The sequence below is a fragment of the Balaenoptera borealis genome (genome assembly GCF_965194805.1).
Source record: "Balaenoptera borealis genome assembly, chromosome: 13".
NCBI classification, from domain to species: Eukaryota; Metazoa; Chordata; class Mammalia; order Artiodactyla; family Balaenopteridae; genus Balaenoptera; species Balaenoptera borealis.
Window position 1 is genome coordinate 41,067,060 of NC_138870.1, and position 22,445 is coordinate 41,089,504.

The 22,445-nt window shown below is 38.9% G+C and overlaps 1 protein-coding gene across 1 annotated transcript in view; it reads right to left on the reverse strand.

Moving 5' to 3' along the window:
- Window positions 1–3,982: 3,982 nt before the first annotated feature.
- LOC309610085 (olfactory receptor 8S1-like) overlaps window positions 3,983–22,445 on the reverse strand; it is a 39,267-nt gene continuing 20,804 nt past the window's right edge. Inside the window, exon 2 of the mRNA XM_082352542.1 lies at window positions 3,983–12,023. Coding sequence (XP_082208668.1) covers window positions 4,947–5,747 — 801 coding nt within the window. The 5' untranslated portion in view covers window positions 5,748–12,023 and the 3' untranslated portion in view covers window positions 3,983–4,946. The remainder of the gene's footprint in view (window positions 12,024–22,445) is intronic.

The window sequence follows — 22,445 nt, forward strand, 5'->3', positions numbered from 1 at the left end:
AAAGTGAGGGGATGGAAAAAGATATTCCATGAAAATGGAAATCAAAAGAAAGCTGGAGTAGCAATTCTCATATCAGACAAAATAGACTTTAAAATAAAGACTATTACAAGAGACAAAGAAGGACACTACATAACGGTCGAGGGATCAATCCAAGAAGAAGATATAACAATCGTAAACAAATATGCACCTAATATAAGTGCTGTTTTCTACAGCCGCTGTACCAATTTACATTCCCACCAACAAGTAGACGGTTCCAATTTCTCCAGATCCTTGACAACACTTTTTATCTTTTGTTTGTTTTTGTAATAGTCATTCTAAAAGTTTGAGGTGATATCTCACTGTTTTTGATTTGCATTTCCCTGATGATTACTGATACTTAGCACTTTTTCATATACTTGTTGACCATTTGTATGTTTTCTGTGGAAAATGTCTATTCAATTCTGTTGCCCATTTTTTAATGTGGTTATTTACTTTTTCTGCTAATCTCTTTATTTATATTAGCCAGTTAAGGTTTTCTATTTCTTCTTTTGTTTTTCTGGAAGACTTTATCTTGGCTTTATTTCTAAGGGACAGTTTTACTGGGTACAGTATTCTTGGTTGTTAATTTTTTTCTTTCAGCACTTTGAATATATCATCTCAATCTTTCCTGGATTGACAGGTTTCTGCTGAGAAATCCACTGATAGCCTTATGGGGTTCCCTTATATGTGATGAATTGCTTTTCTCTTGCTGCTTTCAAAATTCTTTCTTTATCTTTGAAAATGTGATTATAATGTATCAGTATAGACTTCTTGGTTTCTTCTATTTGACATCCTTTGGCATCCTGAATATGGATGCCCATTTCTCTCTCCACATCTGGGAAGTTTTCAGCCATTAGTTCCTTAAAAAAGCTTTCTGCCCCTTTCTCTATCTCTTCTATTTCAGGACTTCTAAAATGTGTATATTGGTTCAGTTGATGGAGTTCCCTGAGCCCTTTAGGCTTTCTTCACCTTTTTCATTCTTTTTTCTTTTTGATCCTCTGGTTGTATAATTTAAATACTCTGTCTTTGAGTTTATTGATTCCTTCTTCTGTTTTTTTTTAAGTCTGCTGTTGAATTTTTCATTGCAGTCATTGCACTCTTCAGCTCCAGTATTTTTATTTTATTTTATTAGTTTCTTTTACAGGGTATGGCAGATTCTATTTTCTAAAGATGATGCAATATCTCCTTTGACATTCTCACTGATTAGTGGATCTGCTCTTGACCTCAAATCTGAGTGGGCTTAGACTCACTTGTAATCAGAGTGAAGTAGAAGTGATGCTGGATGACTTCCTAGGTAAGGCCAGAAAAGGCCATGCTACTCTTACCTTCTTCTCTTGAACTCTCATACTCAGAGCCCAGGAATGCCATGCATAAGTCTGACTATCCTAAGGGTACCATGCAGTGATGAAGCCAAACCACTCTGATGGGCATTCTCTGTCGTCAAGTCCTCCCAGCCTATGTGTCAGATACTGTGACTGAAGGAGCACATAGGTAATCTCAGCTCCCAGCTGTTGAGTCACCCCAAGCCTTTGACTCCTCCTAGCTGAAGCCCAGATGGGGTGAAGCACATAAAAGTCATCCTTGCTGTGCCCTTTCCAATTTCTGACCCACAGAATCCCTCTTTCTGCTGTGTTGTTTCTGGGACTTGTTTCTGAATTAAAGGAGAGATAGATGCTAATGAGATTAGGTGATGGAAGAGAAGGTAAATAATAGCCACCTCTCTGGCTCAGTAGGTGTTTGTTTATGGTCAGCAAAGTACCTGCATACTGGAGTTAAATGCAGACAGTGTGCGTGGGGGATGCCAAATTTTCCCTGTGTTTTTACATCATCTGACATGTTTCAGAGGGAGGGGCTCATGGAAAGTAGTTTAAAAGTATGTTTTCAGTCCATCATCAATAAAACAGTTAGTTGAAATTCCACCTGGACTTTAGCAACTGTTCCTCTCTCATTTTAAATCCATAGTGTCATTGCCAGTTTTTCTCCTTTTCTGTATCTTTATGGTCATTTTTTAAATGATGAGGTTTGTTTTTTTTTAATTGAGACATTGACATATAACATTGTATTCGTTTTAGGTGTACGACATAATGGTTGATATATGTATATACTGTGAAATGATCACCACAATAAGTTTAGCTAGCATCCATCACCACACATACTTACGTTTTTATTTTTCTTGTGATGAGAACTTTTAAGGTTACTCTCTTAGCAACTTTCAAGTATACAATAGAGTATTGTTAACATATTCGTCATGCTGTACATTACATCCCCAGGACTTATTTATTTTATAACTGGAAGTTTGTACCTTTTGACACCATCACCCATTTTATCTAACCCCCATCCCCCACTTCTGGCAACCACCAATCTGCTCTCATCTCCAGTATTTCTGAGTGGTTCTTTTTATTGTTTCTGTCTCTTTATTGATGTTTTTCATTTTGTTCATATATCATTTTCCTGAATTCACTTAATTGGCTGAGTTCTACTGTAACTCACTGAGCTTCTTTTAGAAGATTGTTTTGAATTTTGTCAGCAAATTCATAGATCTCTATTTCTTTAGGGTCAGTTACTTGAGATTTATTTTTCTCCTTTGATTATGTTATATTTTCCTGATCAGTCGAGTCCCTTGTAGCTTTGTGCTGAAGTCTGCATTTTTTGAAGACACAAACACTCTAAATTGCTCCAGATGACCAGCCTTTTTTTTTTAATGGAGGCTGTAATCGCTTATTCCCTCTGGTGTCTAACTTTGCTGGTTCTGTCAGCACTTGATGTGAGGCTACACAGAAGCTGGTCCCGTGGGTAGGACCCTGAAAGGTAAGGACATTGGAGGCATGCCCTACTCCTCTGCCTCCCTTCTGAGGGAGAAGCCTCAGTTCTGCACATTTTCCCAATCTTGAAGATCCCTGCTAGCTGTAGGAAGCCACCCTCTGCTTTTCCTTTGTTCTTAGCTGCCCCAGGCATCTGGACTATGCTAGTTCCTTCAGCACTTGGTGTGAAGTGAGACAGGACCTGACCCCTTGGGGAGTGAGTGCACTGAAAGGCTGGGAGGCTGAGTGCACACTCCATTCTCTTTTCCCCACCATGGGAGAAGTCATTGACTGAGGAGCTCTCTCCTGGCCCTGGGCTGTGCAGTTTGGGAGGAGGGGCTAATGCAGTTAAAGTGAAATTGCTCTTCTTACCTGTTTCAACGTGGCTGTTCTTGGTTTTTGTGCTTATCTGGGGTGCTGAAACTTCTTATTTGGAATCTGGAATTCTCATAAAGGTATTTTGGTTTATGTATAATTTTTACATCGCTGTTTCTATGGGGGAACAACGATTGAGTCTTCCTATTTCTTCATTTTGCTGATCTCACTTGCAGTTTAATCTTTAAGGAACAGATTATTTAGTGATACTGTGGTGGAATATGTGTAGTGATGAATTTAGCCAGGGCAGATACAATGACTAGTGGGACAGTGTGCATCTTCATTTAGGGGAAGGTGTAAGAACTTCTTCACTTATAATAAGAGTGGTGTTTTAAAACCTGTATGATCATGTTATAACTCTTAATATTGATGCATATAACTAGATTGATATGAAAGGTTTAGCTAATAAAATAAAGCATGGTCAACAATGTATACACATATCTGTGTGCCCATTTTATCACTGTATTTCTTGATATTTCTTTATGTTTGTTAAGATAAATATAAAAATAATGCTCTCTTGATGTTTTAATTTGCTTTAATTTACTTCTGCTTTTTTTTGTTTACAGTATGTTTATACATCAAGTACAAATGCTGCATTTTATAATGTATGCCTTCAGGCAAGAGGCTGTAGCAGAATGCAAGATCAATTTTTAGCATAACAATGTGTTCAATCTTCTTATATATTTATTTATTTTTATTGTGGTAAAAAACACAAAACATAAATTTTACCCTCTTAACAAATTTTAAGTGTACAGTATTGTTAACTATATGCATATTGCTGTGTAGAAGATCTTCAGAACTATTTTTATCTTCATGACTGAAACTCTATACCCAATGAGTAGCAACTTTCCAGTTCCCCCTTTCCTCTAGTCCCTGGCAACCACCATTCTGCTTTCTGCTTCTATGAGTTTGCTTTAGATGTCTCATATAAGTAGAACTACACAGTATTTCTCCTGTGACTGGCTTATCTCACTTAACACAATGGCCTCAAGGTTAATCTATGTTGTCACACATTGTAGAATTTCCTTCTTGTTTTAAAGCTGAATAATACTCCATTGTATGTATATATCACATTTTCTTTATCTATTAATCTGTCCATGGACATTTAATATGTTCATTCTTTGTGTTCACTATTCTTTGACTATTTGCAGGCACACATGCCATTTGATGCCTATGGTGCCACCAGGTCAGGTGAATGGAGGGTGCTGAACTGTCTTATCCTGGAGCATTGTCTGTGTCTAGTTTACTTGTTCTGTGCCCTTCTACTAATGGGCTCCTTTGTGTAACTCCACAGGTAAAAGTCCTGGGCTCAGAATCTTAGTTCTTGTCAGGGTCTTTGTTCTGGTTCAGCCTCCTCAACTGTAGTGAAGTCATTCTTTCTGGATTAGTTTACAAAGGCTATGGTAGGAGCTGATGTCTGTGAACCTTTCCCCTAAGACCCAGGATGGGCCAAATACTTCTCTGACTATATTGCTTAGCTTTTGGAAGTTACTTAACTTTGAATAAGAAATCAATACAGTTGAATTTAATTAAAAATCAAGTTATACGTGAGCTCTAAGCTTACAAAGTTTTCAGCCCTTGTAGATTGGTTCTCTTATAGAACAAACATCATGTTGCGGTTTCTTACCCTGAGACACATATCTGCTGCCTCAGCATCCTCTGCAGAGCTGCATTCACCTCCTGGTTCTTGAAGCTGTAAATGAGGGGGTTTAATAAGGAAGTGATCACACCATACTGTATAGAGACAACTCACTACAGGACTGATCCTGAAGAGGGGCTGATGTACCTGAATAGAGCGGTCCCATAGAACAAGAGCACCACGGTGAGATGGGAGTAGCAGGTGGAGAAGGCTTCGCCTTGGCTTTTAGAGGAAGAGATACTTAGAATGGCAAGAATAATTTTTGAGTAAGAGAAGAGAATCAGGGGAAGTGTCACAAGTCCTAGAAATGCAGAAAACCTAGCCAGCAGGATGGTGTTAGGTGTGGTATCACTGCAGGACAGAGGGAAGTGAGAAGGCAGTTCACAACTGAAATGGGAGATGATATTGGGACCATAGAACTGTAAGTTCTGAACACAAAGATTATTCACTAGTGAGTTCAGAAACCCCATCACCCATGCTGTACCGACCATTGCAGTGCAGAGAGGTCTATTCATGACCACGGTGTAGAGCAGAGGGTGACACATGGCAGCATAGCGGTCATAGGCCATAGCAGAGAGCAAGCAACTCTCAGTGACTCCAGAAGTCATGAAAAAGAAACTCTGGGTAATGCCGCCCCACACCGAAATGGTTTTCTTCTGAGACAGGAAATTATGCAGCATCTTGGGCACAGTGACTAAAGAGTAGCATATGTCTAGGAAAGATAAATGTCCAAGGAAGAAGTACATGGGCATGTGGAGGTGAGAATCAGCCCTGATCACCAGGATCATCATCAGGTTCCCTATCAGGGTCAGGAGGTCAATCCCCAGAAAGAGAACAAAGAGCATGGTCTGGATATCCGGGTCACTAGACAATCCCAGCAGCACAAATTCATCAATAATGCTAAGATTTGTCATGGTTTCTTAGATATCCTATCCCTGGAGAGAGACAAATACTTATTCATTTGGTGGGACAATGATCTGAGTCACACTCAGTGAATAGGACTTTTTAATCTATAAAAGATCCACTCTTTTGCTTCAAGCCAGAAATTGAACCTGAGGATAAAGAAGGATCTGACCATTCTATTACCCTATTAAATACCGCAACTTTCCTTCTCCTGGTTAAGTACTCTTTATCAAATTCAGATTTTTTCCCTATGACACGTAACAATTTCTAACATATTGGATAGTAGACTTATTTAGTACATTAAAAAATTATCTCTTCTGCTAGAATTTATATTATACACAGGCAAGGATCTTTGTCTGTTTCCCCCCCCATGGATGTATTCCTAAATGCCAATAATTGTCACTGGCTTCATAAGTTTTGAGTAAGAAAAGAGGATCAGGAAATTGTCACAGTCCTAGAAATTCAGTACACCCAGCTAGAGGGCTCTAAATAAACATTTGTGGAAGGAAAGAATGAATGCTTCCTCAGCTACAGTGTCTTGTCTTAACCCTCCTTGCTACCATCCTCTGACTTCTTAGATCGTAGACCCTCACAGTCTCTATCCTCTCATGCTCTTCCCCAGCCTTTCCTCAGCACCTGATATCATCCAAGACCTGGTGAACCCTTTCTGCAAAAGCAGAAAGACACCCATTGGTGAAGCAAGAGACATCCTTTTGTGGGTGACCGCTTTTCAATTATAGCTTAAATTCCTAGTACATCTCATTGACATGTCAACCGAGACCTGTTATCTGACATCATATTTTTAGACGAGGACAATGTGGGACAGAGGGGTAATATGACTTCCATCCTAACTAGATGGCTCAGAGCCAGGACTGAGCCAGAGTTTCTGATTTCACAACCAATTCTCTTTCAGGTGCTTCACACACAGACAGTAAATATTTGTGGATTTAAGGAGTTTGTGGTTGAGATTGGTGTGGTTTGGGAGTTACAGAAGTGACCCCTGCTTTCCTTGGTCCTGTGAATTTGCAATATGCCGTAAGGTTCTACAGCAGCTTCTGTAATGGTACAATGAGCACTGGACTCAGAGTCAGATTGTCCTTGCTGATTACTGGCAGTGAAACCTATTCAAGACATAACCTACTCAAATGAAAATTGGAAAAAAATGAGGTGAAATGTCGTAAAATCTTTATAGTCTATGAAATAATTTATAAAAACTAAAAACTTCTATAAATGCAGAAGAGTGAAACAGTTTATGGTAAATGAACATTTGTGATCTGTTGAGTTTTGTTTATGCATATTTTGTCCTAATTAAATATTTCACCAATGCTGTAAAATTATTTTCACTAAATACATTTTTTAAAGTAGGAAACATGCTTTCTGGTTCCCAATTCCTTCCAGCCTGATTTCCAAGAATTCATTTTTTTCTCTCCTGACATTCTTTCTCTGCTCCTGGGATATACTGACTGCTTGCATTTTTATATTGAAACCTATCAGCAATAAACTTACTTCCCATTCTTATTTCCCTCTCTCCCCAAACCTCATTTCATACATGTTCCTTCCCACCGCCATCTACTTACATCTACACTCATATGATAATAACTGTTATTTAATGCATAATTTATGCCAAACACTATAACAAGGGCTTGATCTCATTTATTCCTTATACAACCTTGTAACAAAGATATTACTGATCCCATTTCTGTGGGTCGGAAAGGTTAAGTGACATACACAGGCATAGACTTTAAAAGTCATGGAGGGACTTCCCTGGTGGCTCAGTGGTTAAGAATCTGCCTGACAATGCAGGGGACATGGGTTTGAGCCCTGGTCCGGGAAGATCCCACATGCCGCAGAGCAACTAAGCCCGTGCGCCACAACAACTGAGCCTGCGCTCTAGAGCCCGCGAGCCACAACTACTGAGCCCACGTGCCACAACTACTGAAGCCCATATACCTAGAGCCCATGCTCCACGACAAGAGAAGCCACCGCAATGAGAAGCCGGTGCAACACAACAAAGAGTAGCCCCCACTCGGCACAACCGCGCAGCAACAAAGACCCAATGCAGCCAAAAATAAATAAATAAATTTACTTTAAAAAAAAAAAAGTCATGGAGTTGGGACTCACATCCAAGGTCCTCTGATTCCAAATCCCATATTCTTCCTACTTTGCAACACTGCAAACCTTTGTTTATGAGAAAATCTTTCCTGGTTTGGAGATTATACTTTCTCCTGAGGGAACTTGGGAACCCAGACAGGAATGTGAGGTTGCCTTGGGAGTTTGGGCCACTAACCATGTCTGAAACTTCTTACCCAGGATGTCCTGCTGCTCCCAGACATACTGGTATCAGGGATTTGACCTCTTCGACCAGAGATGGGGTCTTCTGGGCCAGGGAAAATTCCAGGAAGAGAAGTCTAAGGAAAAGCCAGATTGAGGACTAAGATCAATTCAGGCTGAAAGAAGCAGCACTCTACAGATCTGGGGGGATTAGGGTAGCAGAAATGGCCCTTCTAGGTTTCCCTCCCCTGTTTCCCTACCTGAAGCATCTGAAGAAGTCCTGGCACTGATGCATCAAGTAAGTGATTGTAGACATGAAGGATTAGGATTTATTCATGCAAAGAACTATTCTCTTCTTGTCCTGTTTCCTAAAAACAGCAGCAAATTTGACTTAAAAAATATCTTTCACACCCTTATTACACTCTTCCAACAGCTACAATGCTTACATTTTGATCCCATCTGGAGGCAGAACACTGGTCAATGAATTTAGGAATCCCCAAGATCCCAAACTCTAGTGAAAGTTTTCTAGAGTCTTTTTTGGGCTCCTTGGAGCCCAAATGTGCTGCCCCAGTGCTTCACGGGCCACTGAAGTCACTGAGAGGCTAGTAGGATATGTGGGTCTCTCCCCATCCCCATGTACTATGATCACCATAGCTTTTCATTAATCTGTTTAATACATATGTAGCTTTTCAGTGGACTTTTAAAAAAGTAAACATAATATTTAACTAATAAAATAACTTTGAAAACAAATGACATAGGGAAACTTTGGAAAGAGGTAGGGAGAAATAGTCTCTCTGGTCTCCATATTTACTTCACTCCACCCATCCTGCTTCTTAAAAAGCAACTTTTTTTTTTTTTTTTTTTTTTTTGTCAAGTTCCCTAGTATAAGAAGAAAGAGAACAGAAAAAAATCCCAATTTGGCAAATGGGTAGAGAGTTCGAATTTGCAGGACAGTTACGACTTAGTTTTCTGACTTTGAGCAGTAATCTTCTCTGTGTTGGGTTTAGTTGCCAGTTCTAATAAGAAATTTAGAACTGGTGCCCATTAAGGTCCTTCCATTTAGGTGTATATCTAACTCACTTACCTTCCACCTGAGCAGGTCTGTTCTGGGTCCAAAACACTCTCCACTTTGAGTCAGGCTGTCAACTGCCTCCAAAATAGGACTCTCTCTCTCTCTCTCTCTCTCTCTCTCTCTCTCTCTATCTATCTATCTATCTATATACATGGAGTGGGTGTGTTCTGCAGAGGGCTCCAAAGAAGATTTAGTTCCCAATCAATTCTAGGTCTGGAGTCATGTTCAGACGCAAAGCAGCTGACCTCAAAGTCACTTCTGGGTTAAGGCTAAAGTGTCCCAGCATCCAGTTGCACTGATTTGAGTCTCCTGGTCTCAGCTAAGAGAATCTGGTACTCTTCCTTATCATTTTACTCTCCTTTTGTCTCCCTCAGTCCTGAGGACAGCGCCTGCCCAGTTTGTGTGACTTATATCTCTTTTTTCATCAACTCGTTGGTAATCTTGTGCCAGCTGAGCCCTGGAGACGGATGTTGAGTAAGAACCGTTGGGAGCCAGGACCAGTTCACTGCCCCTGGGAGAGGCAGCAGTAGCCAGAGCCAAAGTGGTTCTCAGTCCAGAGAGGGACAAGCTACTAGTCCTGCTGTGGCCAGTGGAGGACACAGGACTGCAGAATGCTCCTAGCTATAAATGGCTTTGCTATTAGGTGACCAGGTGAACTCCAATGTGTGAGACTCTGCATAGAGTCTTTATTCCCTGATAGTCCTAGCATTCTGAAAACACACACACACACATACACATACACACACACACACTCTCTTTCTCTCTCTATTCAACCAAGTACATATACTCTCCTTTCTCACTGTGACAAATTCAGTCATTTCATTACTCTCTTGAAGCTACCTACTCCTTTAACCTCACACTCCTAACTCTCAGCTGATAATTGGCAGAGGACATGTTCCTGTTATGGGCGATCTCTAACTCCCTAATTCCCACACATGGAGTTATTCTTCTTTTCTCCCCTCCAGCTTGGGGAGGAGGCCCTTCTCCTTCACCTCTGGTGTGTGCTTCTCTCTGCTCTGGATTCCCTCTTAACCCTTCTCTTTGAGCATCTCTCTGAATCAACCATGCTCTTTCACTTCCCTTGTCTCTCCCTTTCCATCGAGCATATCCACTCAGTTTATATGTAGAACTACTCACATTTATCCATTTAAAATAGAGCAGAAACAATTAATAACCTTCTTTCTTCCATAAGAAGCCTTAAAAATATAATAGAATTTGGCGCCCTTCCTTGGGTAATAAAATATTTTGCCTTTAAAGTTTTCTACATGTAAAAACACTAAGACTTAGATAACTTTTCGTTTGAGACATAAAGTCCACATTAGTGAAAATTTTACTCACCCATCTAGATTTTAGTATATTTCTGATGTTACCCCAATCCTTCAGAAAAAATTTATATGGAATATACCACATATTATATAACACCTCTGCTGCACCCTGTAGTCAAACACATTACTATTTCTGTAATGAAACTTCTGAGTACCCCTTCTACATGGGATTTTAAGAGTCTACAAATAGCCTCATATCAATTAACTTCCAGTGTTTCCTCCAAACTAGTTCTGGAAAAAAAAGTTTGGCTTTTACAGATTTTTGGAGATTTTGGAAAAGGAGATGAGAGCTTATAAACCTGTCTTAAATTTCTGTATTCACTGGCTTTTATTTCTAGGTTTCCTATTCTATTCCTTGATGTGTCTGTTTTTACAGTAGTGCCACACTCTCTAATGACTGTAGATACAGTATATGCTTTAATACGTAATGATGCCAGTTCCTAATGTTTATACTTTCTATGTTATTTTTTCATTTATTCTTATAATTTCACTTCATAATTGAATTTTTAGTTTGAAAAATTCCCTTGAGATTTCAGCTGGAGTTGTTTTTTCACCAAGATGTCAATATTACTTTGGCAGTAAGCTTTACAATTTGTTCTACCTTTTGTTTGAGCCTTTTCTTTTTGCTTACACTGTAATTTTTTATTTTCTTCACATAGGCCCTAGGCTTTTTTTGTCTGTGTATTTTTTTTTATACAGCAGGTTCTTATTAGTCATCAATTTTATACACATCAGTGTATACATGTCAATCCCAATGGCCCAATTCATCACACCTCCACCCCCACCCCAAAGCGGCTTTCCCCCCTTGGTGTCCATACGTTTGTTCTCTACATCTGTGTCTCAGTTTCTGCCCTGCAAACCGGTTCATCTGTATCATTTTTCTAGGTTCCACATATATGTGTTAATATACAATATTTGTTTTTCTCTTTCTGACTTACTTCACTCTGTAAGACACTCTCTAGATCCATCCATGTCTCAACAAATGACCCAATCTCATTCCTTCATATGGCTGAGTAATATTCCATTGTATATGTGTACCACATCTTCTTTATCCATTCGTCTGTCGATGGGCATTTAGGTTGCTTCTATGACCTGGCTATTCTAAATAGTGCTGCAATGAACATTGGGGTGCATGTGTCTTTTTGAATAATGGTTTTCTCTGGGTATATGCCCAGTAGTGGGATTGCTGGATCATATGGTAATTTTATTTTCAGTTTTTTAAGGAACCTCCATACTGTTCTCCATAGTGGCTGTATCAATTTACATTCCAACCAACAGTGCGAGAGGGTTCCCAATTCTCCACAACCTCTCCAGCATTTGTAGTTTGTAGATTTTCTGATGATGCCCATTCTAACTGGTGTGAGGTGGTACCTCATTGTAGTTTTGATTTGCATTTCTCTAAGAATTAGTGATGTTGATCAGCTTTTCATGTGCTTCTTGGCCATCTGTATGTCTTCTTTGGAGAAATGTCTATTTAGGTCTTCTGCCCATTTTTGGATTGGGTTGTTTGTTTTCTTAATATTGAGCTGCATGAGCTGTTTATATATATTGGAGATTAATCCTTTGTCCCTTGATTTGTTTGCAAATATTTTCTCCCATTCTGAGGGTTGTCATTTCATCTTGTTTATCATTTCCTTTGCTGTGCAAAAGCTTTGAAGTTTCATTAGGTCCCATTTGTTTATATTTGTTTTTATTTCCATTACTCTAGGAGGTGGATCAAAAAAGACCTTGCTTTGATTTATGTCAAAGTGTGTTCTTCCTATGTTTTCCTCTAAGAGTTTTATAGTGTCCGGTCTTACATTTAGGTCTCTAATGCATTTTGAGTTTATTTTTGTGTATGGTGTTAGGGAGTGTTCTAATTTCATTCTTTTACATGTAGCTGTCCAGTTTTGCCAGCACCACTTATTGAAGAGACTGTCTTTTCTCCATTGTATATCCTTGCCTCCTTTGTCATAGATTAGTTGACCATAGGTGCGTGGGTTTATCTCTGGGCTTTCTATATTGTTCCATTGGTCTATGTTTCTGTTTTTGTGCCAGTACCATATTGTCTTGATTACTGTAGCTTTGTAGTATAGTCTGAAGTCAGGGAGTCTGATTCCTCCAGCTCCGTTTTTTTCCCTCAAGACTGCTTTGGCTATTCGGGGTCTTTTGTGTCTCCATACAAATTTTAAGATGATTTGTTCTAGTTCTGTAAAAAATGCCATTGGTAATTTGATAGGGATTGCATTGAATCTGTAGATTGCTTTGGGTAGTATAGTCATTTTCACAATGTTGATTCTTCCAATCCAAGAACATGGTATATCTCTCCATCTGTTGGTATCATCTTTAATTTCTTTCAACAGTGTCTTATAGTTTTCTGCATACAGGTCTTTTGTCTCCCTTGGTAGGTTTATTCCTAGGTATTTTATTCTTTTTGTTGCAATGGTAAATGGGAGTGTTTCCTTAATTTCTCTTTTAGATTTTTCATCATTAGGGTATAGGAATGCAATAGATTTCTGTGCATTAATTTTGTATCCCGCAACTTTACCAAATTCATTGATTAGCTCTAGTAGTTTTCTGGTGGCATCTTTAGGATTCTCTATGTATAGTATCATGTCATCTGCAAAACAGTGACAGTTTTACTTCTTCTTTTCCAATTTGTTTTCCTTTTATTTCTTTTTCTTCTCTGATTGCCATGGTTAGGACTTCCAAAACTATGTTGAATAATAGTGGTAAGAATGGACATCCTTGTCTTGTTCCTGATCTTACAGGAAATGCTTTCAGTTTTTCACCATTGAGAATGATGTTTGCTGAGGGTTTGTCATATATGGCCTTTATTATGTTGAGGTAGGTTCCCTCTATGCCCACTTTCTGGAGAGTTTTTACCATAAATGGGTGTTGAATTTTGTCAAAAGCTTTTTCTGCATCTATTGAGATGATTGTATGGTTTTTCTTCTTCAGTTTGTAAATATGGTGTATCACATTGATTGATTTGAGTATACTGAAGAATCCTTGCATCTCTGGGATAAATCCCATTTGATCACGGTGTATGATCCTTTTAATGTGTTGTTGGATTCTATTTGCTAGTGTTTTGTTGAGGATTTTTGCATCTATATTCATCAGTGATATTGGTCTGTAATTTTCTTTTTTTGTAGTATCTTTGTCTGGTTTTGGTATCAGGGTGATGGTGGCCTCATAGAATGAGTTTGGGAATGTTCCTTCCTCCACAATTTTTTGGAAGAGTTTGAGAAGGATAGGTGTTAGCTCTTCTCTAAATGTTTGATAGAATTCACCTGTGAAGCCATCTGGTCCTGGACTTCTGTTTGTTGGAAGGTTTTTAGTCACAGTTTCAATTTCATTACTTGTGATTTCTCTGTTCATATTTTCAATTTCTTCCTGGTTCAGTCTTGGAAGTTTATACCTTTCTAAAAATTTGTCTATTTCTTCCAGGTTGTCCATTTTATTGGCATAGAGTTGCTTGTAGTAGTCTCTTAGGATGCATTGTATTTCTGTGGTGTCTGTTGTAACTTATCCTTTTTCATTTCTAATTTTATTGATTTGAGTCCTCTCCCTCTTTTTCTTCATGAGTCTGGCTAATGGTTTATCAATTTTGTTTATCTTCTCAAAGAACCAGCTTTTAGTTTCATTGATCTTTGCTATTGGTTTCTTTTTTTCTATTTCATTTATTTCTCCTCTGATATTTATGATTTCTTTCCTTCTGCTAACTTTGGGTTTTGTTTGTTCTTCTTTCTCTAGTTACTTTAGGTGTAACGTTAGATTGTTTATTTGAGATTTTTCTTGTTTGTTGAGGTAGGCTTTTATAGCTATAAACTTCCCTTTAGAACTGCTCTTGCTGCGTCCCATAGGTTTCAGATCGTCGTGTTTTCATTGTCATTTGTCTCTAGGTATTTTTTGATTTCCTCTTTGATTTCTTCAGTGGTCTCTTGGTTATTTAGTAATGTATTGTTTAGCCTCCATGTGTTTGTGTTTTTTACGTATTTTTCCCTGTAATTCATTTCTAATCTCATAGCGTTGTGGTCAGAAAAGATGCTTGATATGATTTCAATTTTCTTAAATTTACTGAGGCTTGATTTGTGACCCAAGATGTGATCTATCCTGGAGAATGTTCCGTGCGCACTTGAGAAGAACGTGTCATCTGCTGTTTTTGGATGGAATGTCCTATAAATATCAATTAAATCTATCTGGTCTGTTGTGTCATTTAAAGCTTGTGTTTCCTTATTTATTTTCCTTTTGGGTGATCTGTCCATTGGTGTAAGTGAGATGTTAAAGTCCCCCACTATTTTTGTGTTACTGTCGATTTCCTCTTTTATGGCTGTTAGCAGTTGCCTCGTGTATTGAGGTGCTCCTATGTTGGGTGCATACATATTTATAATTGTTATACCTTCTTCTTGGATTGATCCCTTGATCATTATGTAGTGTCCTCCCTTGTCTCTTGTAACATTCTTTATTTTAAAGTCTATTTTAGCTGATATGAGTATTGCTACTCCAGCTTTCTTTTGATTTCCATTTGCATGGAATATCTTTTTCCATCCCCTCACTGTCAGTCTGTATGTGTCCCTAAGTCTGAAGTGGGTCTCTTGTAGACAGCATATATATGGGTCTTGTTTTTGTATCCATTCAGCAAGCCTGTGTCTTTTGGTTGGAGCATTTAATCCATTTACGTTTAAGGTAATCATCGATATGTATGTTCCTACGACCATTTTCTTAATCATTTTGGGGTGTTTTTTTTGTAGGTCCTTTTCTTCTCTTGTGTTTCCCACTTAGAGAAGTTCCTTTACAATTTGTTGTAGAGCTGGTTTGGTGGTGCTGAATTCTCTTAGCTTTTGCTTGTCTGTAAAGCTTTTGATTTCTCCATAGAATCTGAATGAGATACTTGCCGGGTAGAGTAATCTTGGTTGTAGGTTCTTCCCTTTCATCACTTTAATTATATCATGCCATTCCCTTCTGGCTTGTAGAGTTTCTGCTGAGAAATCAGCTGTTAACCTTATGGGAGTTCCCTTGTATGTTATTTGTCGTTTTTCCCTTGCTGCTTTCAATAATTTTTCTTTGTCTTTAATTTTTGCCAATTTGATTACTATGTGTCTCAGCATGTTTCTCCTTGGGTTTATCCTCTATGGGACTTGCTGCGCTTCCTGGACTTGGGTGTCTATTTCCTTTCCCATGTTAGGGAATTTTTCGACTATAATCTCTTCAAACATTTTCTCTGGTCCTTTCTCTCTCTCTTCTCCTTCTGGGACCCCTATATTGTGAATGTTGTTGTGTTTAATGTTGTCCCTGAGGCCTTTTAGGCTGTCTTCATTTCTTTTCATTCTTTTTTCTTTATTCTGTTCTGCAGCAGTGCATTCCACCATTCTGTCTTCCAGGTCACTTATCCGTTCTTCTGCCTCAGTTATTCTGCTATTGATTCCTTCTAGTGTAGTTTTCATTTCAGTTATTGTATTGTTCATCTCTGTTTGTTTGTTCTTTAAGTCTTCTAGGTCTTTGTTAAACATTTCTTGCATCTTCTTGATCTTTGCCTCCATTCTTTTTCCGAGGTCCCGGATCATCTTCACTATCATTATTCTGAATTCTTTTTCTGGAAGGTTGCCTATCTCCACTTTATTTAGTTGTCTTTCTGCGGTTTTATCTTGTTCCTTCATCTGGTACATAGCCCTCTGCCTTTCCATCTTGTCTATCTTTCTGTGAATGTGGTTTTGGTTCCACAGGCTGCAAGACTGTAGTTCTTATTGCTTCTGCTGTCTGCCCTCTGGTGGGTGAGGCTATCCAAGAGGCTTGTGCAAGTTTCCTGATGGGAGGGACTGGTGGTGGGTAGAGCTTGTCTGTGTATTATATATAGGTTTTTTTGCTCTTTTACTTATGAACTTTGCAGTTGAGGCTCCCAACTACATAGCTTTGTGGAGAAGTAGCAGCAGCTTCTAGGGCTTGAGCTCCATACTCTTATGGAGAAATTTGATTTTATGTGGGCATATGCTGCCAGATAGGATACACCAGGAAATATTAGTCTGGCCTCCAGTACTTATTGTTCTTCCCTGACATCATCAGCCAAAGGGAGGCACTCTCTTCTTCCCAAGCTCTGGTCCTTCAATGAAACATGTCACCCAGTTCCAGTTGCCTGTCTGATGCCATGTGTATTTGCTCATGCATTACTCCAACCAAAGTCCCTATTGGTACCCTTTTACTTTCCCCTCTTCCTGGCTTCTACTTGTCCAATCAGGAAACTTTCAGATTTTTCTCCCACTTTTTTGTGTTGGTACTTTTCTGTTGACCCCTGCATACTTTCAAGTTACCATTTCTCTCTTTAGTACCATCAGAACTGCTTTCAGTTTCTCAGCAACTACTTAATATCTGGTCTTCTAAGTAATCACTCTTTTGATTTGACAATAGGTAAATTCACTTAAAAACCCTCTTTAATATTTTTCCATGGTTTGTTTCTTAAAAGAAATACTGCATCATATGGTCAGTAGACCATTTTATAATCAGAAAGTCACAAGCTATATGTTCCAATTCACTAGAGATGATAAAACAATGAAGCCGAGAGAGAGGGAGAGAGAAAGGGAACGAGATTGGTTATGAATTTGCATTTTGTACTGCAGAAGTATTGGACATCAATCCTGACTCCATCACTTACTGGCTAAGTGACTTAGGCAAGTTAATGGTCTCAGACACACTCAGTAACTTCGTTTTTAAAAATGGAACTTCTGGGGCTTCCCTGGTGGCACAGTGGTTGAGAATCTGCCTGCCAGTGCAGGGAACACGGGTTCGAGCCCTGGTCTGGGAAGATCCCACATGCCGCGGAGCGACTAGGCCCGTGTGCCACAATTACTGAGCCTGCGCGTCTGGAGCCTGTGCTCCACAATAAGAGAGGCCACAATAGTGAGAGGCCCGCGCACCGCGATGAAGAGTGGCCCCCACTTGCCGCAACTAGAGAAAGCCCTCACACAGAAACAAAGACCCAACACAGCCATAAATAAATAATTTTTTTTTAAAAAATGGAACTTCTACCTTACAAGGTTGTTATAATGAATAAATAAAGACTTTTTTTAAATAGTATACAGAATACTGCTGGCTGATAGCTTGATAAACTGTAGCTCTTTTGCCTATTTTTATGGCAAAAATAAAAGTAGAGAAAGGAAGTTTACAACAAAAATGATCAAATAAGACAGTTGAATAAATTAAACCCATAATTTATGACAATGTATGTAAAAATCACAGTGGTATTAAATACAAAGTTTTAAGTATCCTCATTAAAAGGCACAGATTTAAGAAACAAAAATCTAATGATATGCTGCTTAAAGCGTATAACAAAATGATACAGAAACATTAAAGCTGCCATGATGGGCAAAGATATACATGGTGGCTTCTAAAAAAGAAAGAACAAAGTGGAAATATTAACATCACAGAAAGTGAAATTCAAAGAAAAAACATTAAACTATAAAAGAGTTCCATTTTATAATATAATGATAAGAGGTATAACCCACAGTGAAGACAAAACTATCATGATCTTTTAAGGCTACAAAATTCAGTTTCAAAATAAATGAAGCAAAGACATGTTAATACCGTGAAATACATCCAGAGGCACAATGCTGGTGTCAAACTTATACATATTTTTTCAGTCTTTGACAGAAGAAATGAAGTGAAAGTCAACAACACTGCAAACGATTTGAGTGTATGATAAATAGAACAAGGACATGATGGTGGAGTAGAAGGACTTGAGCTCACCTCCTCTCACAAAACACCAAAATCATAACTAACTGCTGAACAACCACTGACAAAAAAAAGACTGGAACCTACAAAAAAAATATTCTACAACTAAAGACAAAAAAGAAGCCATAATGAGATGGTAGGAGGGGTGCTTTTCACAATATAATCAAATCCCATACCTGCTGGATGGGTGACCCACAAACTGGAAAATAATTATATGGCAGAGGTTCTCCCACAGGAGTGAAAGTTCTGAGCCCCACATCAGGCTTCCCAGCCTGGGGGTCTGGCATCAGGGGAGGAGCCCCCAGAGCATTCAGCTTTGAAGCCCAGTGGGGCTTGAGTGCAGGAGCTCCACAGGACTGGGGGAAACAGAACTCCACTCTTGGAGGGTGCACACAAGGTTTCACATGCACTGGAACCGAGGGCAAAGCAGTGACTCCATAGGCGCCTGAGCCAGACCTACCTATGGGTCTTGGAGGTTCTACTGGGGAGGTGAAGGTTGGTTATGGCCCATAGTGGGGGCAAGGACAATGGTGGTGGAGGCCCCAGGGAATATTACTCAGTATGAGCTCTCCCACAGGTTGCCATTTTGGCACTGAGACCTGACCCCACCCAACAGCTTGCAGGCTCCAATGCTGGGATGCCTCAGGTGAAACAACCAACAGAGTGTGAACAGTGCCACACCCATCAACAGACAGCCTGTGTAAAGTTGTCCTGATCCCACAGCTACCTCTAGACATGCAACCTGACATGGCCTTGCCTACCATAGGGACATGAACCAGCCCCACCCACCAGTGGGCAGACACCAGTCCCTCCCACCAGGAAACCTGAACAAGCCCCTGGACCAACCTCACCCACCAGGAGGCAGGCACCAGAAGCAAGAATAACTACAATCCTACAGCCTACAGAATGGAGCCCACAAACACAGAGAGTTAGACAAAATGAGATGGCAGAGAAATATTTTCTACATGAAGGAACAAGATAAAAACCCAGAAGAACTAATAAGTGAAGTGGAGATAGGAAATCTGCCTGAAAATGAATTCAGAATAATGATAGTGAAGATGATCCAAGATATCGGAAAAAGAACGGAAGCACAGACCAGAAGATACAAGAAATGTTTTTTTTTTGCCACACTGCACAGCTTCTGGGATCTTTGTTCCCTGACCAAGGATTGAATCCAGGCCCTCAGCAGTGAAAACACGGAGTCCTAACCACTGGACTGCCAGGGAATTCCCCACAAGAAATGTTTAACAAAGAGCAACAAGATTTAAAGAACAAACCGAGAGTTAAGCAATACAATAACTGGAATGAAAAATACACTAGAAGGAAACAATGGCAGAATGAATGAGGCCTAAGAACGAATAAGTGAGCTGGAAGATAGAATGGTGGAAACCACTGCTGTAGAACAGAATAAAGAAAAAAGATTGAAAAGAAATTAGGACAGTCTAAGAGACCTCTGGAATAACACTGAATACACTAACATTCACATTATACAGGTCCAAGAAGGAGAAGAGACAGAGAAAGGGCCTTAGAAAATATTTGAAGAGATAATAACTGAAAACTTCCCTAACATGAAAAAGGAAACACTCACTCAAGTCCAGGAAGTGCAGAGAGCCCCATACAGGATAAAGTCAAGGAGGAACTTGCCGAGACATTTATTAATCAAAAATTAAAGACAAAGAGAAAATGTTAAAAGCAACAAGAGAAAAGCAAAAAATAACATACAAGAGAATCCCCGTAAGGTTATCAGCTGATTTTTCAGCAGAAACTCTGCAGCCAGAAGGGAGTGGCACGGTATATTTAAAGTGATGAAAGGGAGAAACCTACAACCAAGAATACTCTATCCAGAAAGGCTGTCATTCAGATTTGATGGAGAAATTAAAAGCTTTACAGAAGAGGATAGCTAAGAGAATTCAGCACCACCAAACCAGCTTTACAACAAATGCTAAAGGAACTTCTCTAGGTGGAAAAGAAAAGCACAGAAATAGAAACAAGAAAATTATGAATGGAAAAGCTCACCGGTAAAAGTGAAAATACAGGAAAGGTAGGATATCATCTGCAAACAAATATGGTATCAAAACTAACAATCATGAGATAAGGAGAGTACAAATGCAGGATATTGGAAATACATTTGAAATTAAGAGACCAGCAACTTAAAACAATATTGTTTATATATAGAATGCTATATCAAAACTTCATGGTAGGGCTTCCCTGGTGGCGCAGTGGTTGAGAATCTGCCTGCCAATGCAGGGGACACGGGTTCGAGCCCTGGTCTGGGAAGATCCCACATGCCGCGGAGGAACTAGGCCCATGAGCCACAATTACTGAGCCTGCGCATCTGGAGCCTGTGCTCCGCAACAAGGGAGGCCGTGATAGTGAGAGGCCCGCGCACCGCGATGAAGAGTGGCCCCCGCTCACCGCAACTAGAGGAAGCCCTCGCACAGAAACGAAGACCCAACACAGCCAAAAATAAATAAATATTTATTTATTTTAACCCCCAAATGTGGGGTTTTAAAAAAAAACAAAAAACTTCATGGTAACCACAAAGCAAAAATCTACAATAGATACGTACACAAAAAATAAAAAGCAATCCAAACACAACACTAAAAATAGTCATCAAATCACAAGAGAAGAGAACAAAAGTGGAAGGGGAAAAAAAAGACCTACAAAAACAACTTCAAAACAATTAACAAAATGGCCATAAGAACATACATATCAATAATTACCTTAAACGCAAATGGATTAAGTGCTCCAACCAAAAGACATAGACTGGCTGAATGGACACAAAAACAAGACCTGTATATATGCTGTCTACAAGAGACCCACTTCAGATCTAGGGACACATACAGACTGAAAGTGAGGGTATGGAAAAAGGTATTCCATGCAAATGAAAATCAAAATAAAGCTGGAGTAGCAATAGTCATATCAGACAAAATAGACTTTAAAATAAAGACTGTTACAAGAGACAAATAGGACAGTACATAATGGTCAAGGAATCAATACAAGTAGAAGATACAATACTGGTAAATATATATGCAGCCAACATAGGAGTAACTCATATGTAAATCAAATGCTAACAGCTATGAAAGGAGAACTTGACAGTAACACAATAATAGTGGGGGACTTTAACACCCCACTTACATCAAAGGACAAACTCCTGAAAAAAATCAGTAAGGAAAAACAGGCCCTAAATGATACAATAGACCAGATGGACTTAATTGATATCTATAGAACACTCCATCTGAAAGCAGGAGAATACACATTCTTCTCAAGTGCACATGGAACATTCTCCAGGATAGATCACATGCTGGGACACAAAGCAAGCCTTGGTAAATGTAAGAAAACTGAAATCATATCAAGAATCTTTTCTGACCACAATGCTATGAGATTAGAAGCCAACTACAAGAAAAAAAACTGTAAAAAACACAAACACGTAGAGGCTACACTATATGTTACTAAAGAATCAATGGATCACTGAAGAAATCAAAGAGGAAATAAAAAAATACCTAGAGACAAATGAAAATGAAAACATGACAATCCAAAACCTATGGGATGCACCAAAAGCAGTTCTAAGGGGGAAGTTTTTAGTGATACAATCTTACCTCAGGAAACAAGGAAAATCTCAAATAAACAACCTAAGCTTACACCTAAAACAACTAGAGAAAGCAAAATCCGAAGTTAGTAGAATAAATAAAGTCAGAGGAGAAATAAATGAAATAGAGAAGAAAACAATAGAAAGATCAATCAAACTAAAAGCTGGTTCTTTGAAAAGATAAAAAGATTGATAAACGTTTAGGCAGACTCATAAGGAAAAAAACGGAGAGGGATCAAATCAATAAAATTAGAAATGAAAAAGGAGAAGTTACAGCTGACATCACAGAAATACAAAGGATCATAAGAGAGTACTACAAGCAACTATATGCCAATGAAATGAACAACCTAGAAGAAATGGACAAATTCTTAGAAATGTACAATCTCCTAACACTGACCAGGAAGAAATTGAAAATATGAACAGACCAATCACAAGTAAATACTGAAATTGAAACTGTGATTATCAACTCCCAACAAACAAAAGTCCAGAACCAGATGACTTCATAGGCAAATTCTATCAAACACTTGGAGAAGAGTTAAACCTATCCTTTTGAAACTATTCCAAAAAATTGCAGAGGAAGGAATACTCCCAAGCTCATTGTACAAGGTCACCATCACCCTGATACCAAAACCAGACAAAGGTACCACAAGAAATGAAGATTACTGGCCAATAGTACTGAGGAACATAGACACACAAATCCTCAACAAAATACTAGCAAACCAAACCTAACAATACATTAAAAGGATCA